This window comes from Diadema antillarum, unplaced genomic scaffold, assembly GCF_040938485.1.
Source record: "Diadema antillarum isolate AM-2024a unplaced genomic scaffold, OU_Dant_1.0 scf00000139, whole genome shotgun sequence".
NCBI lineage: Eukaryota > Metazoa > Echinodermata > Echinoidea > Diadematoida > Diadematidae > Diadema > Diadema antillarum.
In genome coordinates, this window is record NW_027271028.1 from 2,727,656 (window position 1) to 2,737,028 (window position 9,373).

General features: G+C 36.9%; 1 protein-coding gene across 1 annotated transcript; it reads right to left on the reverse strand.

Moving 5' to 3' along the window:
- Window positions 1-457: 457 nt before the first annotated feature.
- LOC139721180 (uncharacterized) lies at window positions 458-5,896 on the reverse strand. The gene is made up of 4 exons (XM_071632507.1): window positions 5,758-5,896; window positions 2,295-2,554; window positions 1,644-1,775; window positions 458-717 (listed from the first exon to the last, which is right to left on the reverse strand). Exons 1-4 carry the CDS (start codon window positions 5,762-5,764, stop codon window positions 571-573), a joined length of 546 nt encoding a protein of 181 aa, XP_071488608.1. The 5' UTR covers window positions 5,765-5,896; the 3' UTR covers window positions 458-570.
- Between the last annotated feature and the right edge of the window lie 3,477 nt (window positions 5,897-9,373).

Genomic DNA, 9,373 nt, shown 5'->3' on the forward strand with positions numbered 1-9,373 from the left:
GTTGTCAGTTATTAGTGCATAAAAATGAAGGAATGACTACTTGTAGGGTAGAGAAAATGGAACAAGTAAAAAATGGCATAAATATGTGTACACATAAATTTATTTATATATATTTATGAACATACGAACAGAACATACAACATACATGATGCAGCAGCTTGGTTTGAAATTGTGTATGGTATGTTTTCAGTTCAGTTGTTAATCAACATTAATTTTCATTGTGCAGTCAATCGATATGTACTGCAGGATAGATTTTGATCTTCCTTATTATGTTCTTCAGAAGAAAAATGTTACCAAATTACTTGAAATAAACTGAATCGAATTCAATTGTAATTTTATTGACATAATTCATTATTAATGTTTTTCATAGCGCCAATTTTATACACCGCTAGACTGTATACCATATATCATTCTTGTCGCATGTTGAAGTTATGTATGTATATGTATATATATATATATATATATATATATATATATATATATATACATATATATATATGCTGAGAATAGATTTGGGTCAAGTTGTATACTACTTAGTTGTCGACAAGCCCGTCGTGTTCAAAGAGAACACTAATAACTCAGAGCTACGAATCGCAGCAAGATGGAGCCCACAACTAAAACGATGCACACGACGACACCTAATTTAGAACACGCCCGAGACGTGCTCGCTGCCTTGTTCGCTCCGTCTGTGTCGCCTTCCATGTATAAACGCCTAGCCTGTGGAGTTCCACAAATTTGTGGGGAGGAGATGATGATAAAGAAAAAAAAAACATTGTGAACGAAAAGAGTGATAAGCTTGAGTCGACTGGACTGATGGTGATGTACGAAGGAGGAGGAAATATTTCTAATGTAAAGTACTTTGTGTCTGTCATTGCTAAACCGATGGGATTTTTCTCTTGAAAAAAAAAATGATGTAGTACCCATGATAACCTTTGTACGCGCGTTTTCGAGTGCGAATATCTATCAATGTCTATACGTTTGCCATCAGTACAGACTGTACATGGATTCATTGAATAATGAAGTCATGTAAGCAATAGTGGTAACGGAACGTTTTGACTTTTCCCGCAGAGTACCACTGGAAGGAAACTGTTTAAATTCAGTAATGTTGCAATAATCAGAAATACATAAAATCGTACTTACACTTTATATCTTGTACTACTTTCACCTTCTGTACTCTATTATACTTGCATACTTTGTATCGTGTAAGGCCCTTTGTTCGATAAACGTAAAGTGATTGAAGAACTGAGATAATTTCTAGCAAATCCCAAAGGCGTAGTTGACTTGGTTGTTGAAGATTAATGCAGTCGTAATACGATTTGCTCAGGTCCAACATAACTGACAGGAATGACATTGGAAAGGCACAATGTGACAAATAAAATATTCCTTTTTTGTTTGTTTGTTTATCACTCCAATATTGTGATGCATAATGTATATTAATTCATTCCAGTCGCCCACCGTTCTAGCATTCCTGACGCTTCGATAAATCTACTCCTGTTTATGTTTCAGCATTAGAAAAGTATGTAGTTGAACAGGTTCCGGGGGAAATCCGTTTTAATGTAGACATAAGACCATTTAAAAACAACAACAACAATAATAATATTACTAATAAAAATTCATAGATTTTATTTTTAAAAAAAGCTTACCTCTTGAGACTTCACGACAGCTATCAGACCAAACAAGAAGCAGCAGCAAACGGTAACAACTATGGCGCACTGTAAGTTATCATTTGGCATCGGCTGCACTTGCCTTATGATTGTCGTCCCTTCCGGCGTGGTCTAATAATGCAAAACAAGCAAAACAACCAAAAAAAAAGGAGAAGAAGAAGAAGAAATGTAGGCCGGTGACAAAGACCACATGAATACAGAGCGTCAATAACACCGCATCATTTTGATTTCTAAAGAATGAGTAATTATTGAATTGAGCTCAGCTTACAACAGATAACTATATAGCAGAAAGAACGCAACCCCCACCCCCGGCGTAAAAATTAACGCTACGTACTCTGAATCAAGGAATTATTACGGAATTGGTTCTCTTTAATACTGTTGGAGAGATGAAGAAATTACACGAAGTTTCGGAGGAATTTTTGGAAACAAAATCAATACAAACATATCTACTTGATTCGCTGATCTAGCACATAAGTTGATTGAAATAAAAAGGGTTACGTTTCTTATGTATTATTGCGTTTGACCGCGATTAAACAATATTGCCTTCCCAATTACCTTATTCATGACAAATGGCCGATTCGGTATGTGAATCAAAGGTTTATATGTTGCTGCGTAAAGTAATATGCTTACAATTACAATGTCCTTCGCTCCAGGTGGAATATTCATATGAGCATGACTCGTTTGAACTGTATGCTGCACGTGAGCAGTGTTAGTTCCGACAGGCATGGTGGTGGGGTATGGAGCAGGTGGGTACGGGACTGGTTTCTCGGACCCCGAAGGATATGGCAACTGGCCATGTTGTGGATTCGGGACTGGTGGCTGAACAGTCATGGATGTCGCAGTGATAGTAGCCACACCACCATCACTCACTTCGTCATAGGACGGCGGGGCTGAATTCGGGAAGCCGGGCATGAAATAAAATGAGAAACTTCTATGTAAGTTTGAAAAGAAAAATAAACTAATGACCAGTTGAAAAAAAAAAAAATCTGTATAAAGTTACTTTTGTAAAATGAGAAAGAATTACCTTATTTTTAGTGAACCTTTTTTTTTAGATTTAAAATAGGACTAAATAACTCAACATGAATTTATATGCAATCTCTATTGATTAGGTCTTGTTGTACATGTTAGAACTACAATGGAAAACAATTCTGAGATTCAACCTTATCCAAAGGGAGAGTGGCACGAATGGAATTATAAGAAAGAAAAAGGAAGAGAGAAAAAAATAAAAAGCCGCTTAAACAGTGTTTTAAGATATTCAATTCAGTGAAATTCAAATTCTATGTCATTTTTCGAAAAGAACATAGACATTTCACTTTCTTTGGTAACAGAGAGTAAGGTTTCATAAGCAAAACAAAGTAAACTGAGAAAAGTAAAAAATAATTGCGAACCTCATAGTAATTATACGTTGCAGGAAAACTGAAATGATGAAAATGAAAGTATCATAATCAAACTTCGAAAAACGGAGGGACCCACTAAAAATGCAGATATTGGAAGTATTCATTGTACCGAACTTTTGATGACGAAAAGAATGTATGTTTTTGGTATAGGAGGCAAATCGTTGTGACACGATTGACCAAAAACAACAACAAAACCAGACTGTTGATACCTCTCTTATAGAGTAGACAGTTAATTTTTTTTTTAAAGATCATAATAAAAACTAAAAAGTTTTCAATCTGACCGGTTTTCCCGTTACTCTGATCAGGGTCCATGCTCTGATGCTTTATGATGTTTGACATTAATCAGGAACTTCAGTCAATTTTGATAACGCCCGGGACAGGCAAAAATTTACAAAGTAGGCTCAAATTCCCTGTCATATATCAGACCGGAGTCCACCATTATAGATGTGCTTATTTCCCAATCCATCCTGCTCCCTTATCAGCAAGCAATATTTGAACAAAATTTCGCCTTTTTTTTTTTCATTTTGTACTTGTGCGCATGTGATTGAGACTTTTATTCTTTTCTTGAAACTGTAAATCTATCCAACAATTACTGTTTTCATTTCTGCTTCTTGAAGATCATTCCTTTTATTTTCTTGATCGAAATGCATTTCTTTTCTTTTTCTTAGGCCGAATAAAAATCAAAGAAACCTACGATTTATGCACACAAACCTTCTCTCTCTCTCTCTCTCTTTTTTAGTAGTATAGTTGACTTATCTATTTAACATCACAAGCAATGTCAGGCCATCATTAAAATCTGCATTTCCAGTCTCAGAATGACGATTGTAGTCCGTGTCGATACTACTTTATACTAGATCACAATGTGATGAAGAGAGAGTGAAAAAGGAATTGGGTCATATATGAAATAACGGCATGATCATATGTCCGTATAACAGTGTACAGTATGTCAAAAAAAAAATTACAATCAGATTTTCGCATTGATAACACCCAATATTATGATTAAACTGTCCAAACGCTACTTCAAGGTCTTAAAATATAACATCTTAGCTCTATTTTGCAGAAAATCCTATTCAATTTGGTTAAGCGGTCACAGAGAAATGTGGATTGTTGTAAAGCATGTCATGAGTCTGATTCTTCCAAGTTTAGCACTTCGATGCTCCTGTGTGTGAATACAATAGACAAAACTTGGAGGGAAGAGATTCCTGACATCCTCTACAAAATTCCTCATTTCTCTTTGACCACTGAAGTAAATCGAATGGGGTTTTCTGTATGATGTGGGCAATGACTTATAGTTTCATACCCTGAATTTGTATTTAGATTGATTCCCTATTTTCAAAGATATCAGTGCGGAGCTCCCGTTGTATTTTTTTTAGGGGGGGGGACATACGGTATAATGGCACTATTGTTCTTTGTCTTATAAAATTTGTATCTTTTTGATTCGCATTATGGATTATCATTCTGTGTCAAAAACTTAGACAATGTCTTTCTGAAATCCCGTTACCCTATCTTCTTATAGGCCATCCTTTCCTGCCGATCAATCTTGTTACTGTCAGGCACCTGATGTGCCGCGCAGGAAATCAATGAGAAGTTATTAATCAGCTCATAGGTTCAGAAGGCTCAGAAGTGCTAAGAAATTATTTCCTCTTTAACAAAATACCTTACTGTTGTCTACCTGCTAACACGATGGACATCAAACATTAGCCTATACTGATCATGATCATGTTTGCTTGGGTAATCAATCAGACCAGTGGGTACCGAACTTCGTCCTGCGAGATGTTCTGTACATATTGCGCTGAGGTAAATTTGAGTATATTTTCATATTTCCATGGTATTTTCTTTTCCTATTTTGTCAGAGGCAAGGTGTGAAATATGTATTCTATACAGCGAATTACACCCTAAAACGGAGAAAAGGCAAAAAATATGTAAGTATATACCCCAATCAAAACTTATCCTATTGATAATGACATGGTTGACCATCATTGTCTGCTAATTATGCAATGATCAGCAGTCAATAGCCAAATTGTTAAATTTTAATTAATCTCAAACTTAAAGATTGATGGAGTTAAATACAGTCTTTCTGTCATATATGAATAATCAAAATGTTAATGATAATAAATTGAAGGATAATGATGATAATTATAATAATAATGATAGTGATAATTATCATAATTGTAATAATGCATGGTGGTTATAATCCGCCGATTCTACATGTTTCCTCCAAAATATGCAGCAATTACTTTTTTTTCTTGTGTCACATTTCAACCTTCTGTTGTAGGTTTTTTGTTTTCTTGATCATTGCACGAAGGATCCTGGAAAAAGGAATCCACTGTTGAATCAAGCCGATAAAGTTGATAATGCTCCTCGTGTGCAACGAGAAAATGCCGTCTGCCTGTCGTAGCAAAAAAAAAAAATATATTCACCTTATTGAAAATATGAATTTGACTGCTCTATTGTAAAACCCCGAGTTGACTAAGAGTGCGCAATTTAGATTTTAGTATTCGTTTCTTTTATTCTTAGCAAGATAAGTAATTTGTTAAGGGAAGTCAATATCCATAGATTTATCATCTAAGTGATATGTATACACGCTTTAAAACTAAGTAAAGTAATAATAATTCCCTCTACAAATATCAAGCTGAATGAATAAATTGTCATTTTCTGACTAACACTATAGTTTCCTGAAAAGCTGTGACTCTTACCTGACATGATTGACGAAAGCCGTTGATATCTCTGACAAAATGGACAAGTCCAAAAGCTTTGTAATGTTGTCAAGAAGTCATTCAATAGAGTGAATATTCCGGTTGATCTGCTTTTGGAGTGCCCGACACTGAGCAGGAAGAAGAGTGCCGTAATAAAAATCAAAAATGAACTCGAGCAACATGTAACTCACAAATTTATAGTTCCATCAAAACACGGAAAAGGCGTGGTGAGCAAATGGCTTTATTTTAACATGCAGGTTTGCCACAATTTGAACATACTGTTTTGCTCACCCCTGCCTGAAGTGTTTCCGCATGAACACCTGACGAATGTAAATTATGTCCAATCAGGAACCCTTGTGTCTTTATGCACGTGTGTGTATGTGTAGAGTGAATGTGTGTGTGAGTTTTATTGGCTTGTGTGTATGCTTTTTATCGTTGCGAAGGGACGTCGCAGTGAGGGCAAATTTTGTTTGAACTTCGAATTTGTCTAACCATTGGTTTGTTTGTTGATTCCTTCTTCTTTTTTTCTCCGAAATTTTGGTCGCAGAAAAAAGGGACATTCCCTTTGCGTTTAAACAATCTCTCTTTTTCTTCTTTCTTTCTTTTTTTGGTATGACCTATGTAATCTACATTTTTGGCCAAGTATGCACCCTGTTACTAATATAATTCATTATATGAAGATCTTTTTTGATACGATAATCATAAAAAGCTGATACCATAAGATCGGAGTATTGTCGAAAGTTCGTGTCGCTATTTCTGCACATGACGCAGTATATACTGAGGAAATAATACATGTACGTAATACCCAAAAATACTGTCCACATGATACCATTATTCCAGTTTCTTCTACATCTTTTATATTTTCTATCTTGTTTTATCGTTTAGGTGTATGAGTCACTTCAAAAAACATTATTTATAAACTCACACATTGGATTTTACCTGAAATCATAAGTATGAGCTTCTTTGTTAAGCAATGTTTCTGATCGTGCGAATGTGTTGATGTCCTCATTGAGTGCTGTTCGTAATTCCGAAGGTTCGTTATTCCGCAGGTCTGCATGTTATTCCGAAGGTTCGTTAATCCGAAACACACAAATTCCCTATACCTAGAGGTTCGTTAATCCGGAAATGAAAAAGGGTTCGTTAATCCGAACATTTGTGGCGTTATTCCAAAGGTTCGTTATTCCGAAGGTTCGTTAATCCGAAAATGAAATATGGTTCGCTATTCCGAAGGCTCGTTTATCCGAAAATGAAATAGGGCTCGTTATTCCGAAGGTTCGTTAATCTGAAAATGAAATTGGGTTCGCTATTCCGAAAGTTCGTTGATCCGACATGATTTAGGGTCCGTAACGAACATTCATTTTCGGATTAATGAACCTTCGGAATAACAAACCTCATCACATTTTCGGATTAACGAACCTTCGGAATAACGAATCTTCGGAACAACGAACCTTCAGAATAACGAATCTTCAGACTAAAGAACCTTCGGAATAACGAACCTTCGGAATAACGGCTTGTGCCGAAAGGGTGGGTTGGGTGGTGGCGCGTCGCGTTAATGGGAACACCACCCTTCGTCCAAAGCCCCCCCCGGTTTTGCCGAAAGGGTGCGTTGGGAGCGTTAGGCGCGTTAGTTCAGATAACGCTACCAAACGGCACAACCGGGGGGCGTTTCACCGAATATACGCGTTGTGATAAGGTGGCCAAGGTTAAATAATGATTTTCAAATATTTTTTTTTTTTTACTGAACGTCTTTTCAAAAAGTTGTTAAGTTATTTTCTCATCTGAAAAAAACTACAGAATTGATATGAATTTTTTTTCTCCAGTAAAATTTCATATTACATACACAATTTAAAAAAAATCACATTTACGAAACTATCAGTAAAGTTCCACATGCAACTGGCGCGCGCGCGACGATATCGTGATTCGATGATGCATGCATATTTGCCTGCATGGTACGTGCTAGTTGGTGCTGCTGCCGTGACGGTCAACAGAGCTGAGCAGAATGCCTTATTGTACCTCCACTTTCGATGCGATATACATATAACTCTCTTTATTTATTCATCTTCCTGGTGAGTTCAGTAAGTACTCCGGATATTATTGTATTTTCTGCTTGTACTGTCATGCTCACTCAAGCTGTAGGACCTACGTGCAGGGAGGGAGTAATCTAGACTCAATTCGTTAGTACTCGAAACCTTACCGCTGTAAACTGTAGGTACATATTATGTAGTGTGGTATATAAACGGTCATAGGTTCTACTAGGTCTATACGTAAAATTGAAGCACATGAAATAGGTGTGGGTGTGTGTGACTTCATTAACACCTAAGTTTTATAGTACAGAAAGGTATTTCTTATTTTTATGCCTCCGCCGTCGCCACGAAGTGGTGCCGGAGGCATTATGTTTTCGGGTTGTCTGTCCGTCCTTCCGTCCGTCCGTCCGTCCGTCCTTCTGTCCGTAATGAATTTTGTGGACAGCGTAACTAAAAAACCTTTTGAGGTATCCTATTACCTAATGAAACTTGGGGGGTGTTTCACAAAGCCGTTCTTAAAGTTAAGAAGGACTTAAGTGCGACTGGTAATCAGTCCTTGTGTGCTGTATACCTAGATTCTCAATAATTCAGCACAAGAACTGATCACCAATCGCACTTAAGTCCTTCTTAACTTAAGAACGGCTTTGTGAAACACCCCCTTGGCATGTATGTGTATCAGGGGGTGAAGGTGTGCCTATCAACTTTTGGGTGCACATGCTGAAGGTCAAAGGTCTAAAGGTTATGGTCAAATACATAAAATTTCACTATTTCCACCATATCTATGCAATGCCTGAAGATATTTTCTTAAAACTTAGTGTATACATGCAATACCCAATTAAGATTCTCTGGTGAAAGTTTGCAGTCATGAGGTCAAAGGTCAAGTAAAAATAGTAAAGCTTCACTTTTTTCTCCGTAACTTAGAAATTGTTCAAGGTATCTACAATCTTCATGGAACATAGTTGACTGGCAGTGGTTATCTAGAGAATTTAGGGTTCATGGGGTCAAAGATCAGGGGTCAAAGGTCAAGGGCAACACTTCAACAGCAAATTTGCCAATTTTTTGTCAATATCTTCACAATTTCTCACCCAATTTCAAAGAAAATTTCGTCCCTACCCTAGGTAATTTGAGGTCCCTCTGTCAATTGGTGCTATCAGATTTTCGAAATTCTTTCTAGTTTTTGAGATATATTGCCCTGTGTGCGAACTTAAAATAGGACATGCGTGAAATATGGTCACACTACCATAATACTACAGTAAACCTCGGATAAGTCGACGTCGAGTGAGTCGAAAATCACTTAACTCGAAGCAAAATAAAAAGTCCCGGTTTTTCCCTATGTATTTTCTCTAAGAAATATTTGGATAAGCCGAAGTACGAGAGTCGAATTTCGGCAGTGTCGAAGTAAAACATTCAGTCCCTTTTGTACAAAATACACGTAGTTTACATCACTTGAGCCGAAGAAGTTTTGCCTGGCATTCTCATTACATTTAGAGGAGAACAAAAAAATCGGCATGTCGCAGAACCTCGTCCCTGCATGACCTGCTGCAGGTATGCATGCACACTCACCGTACCGCTCCGCACGCATATCGAATACA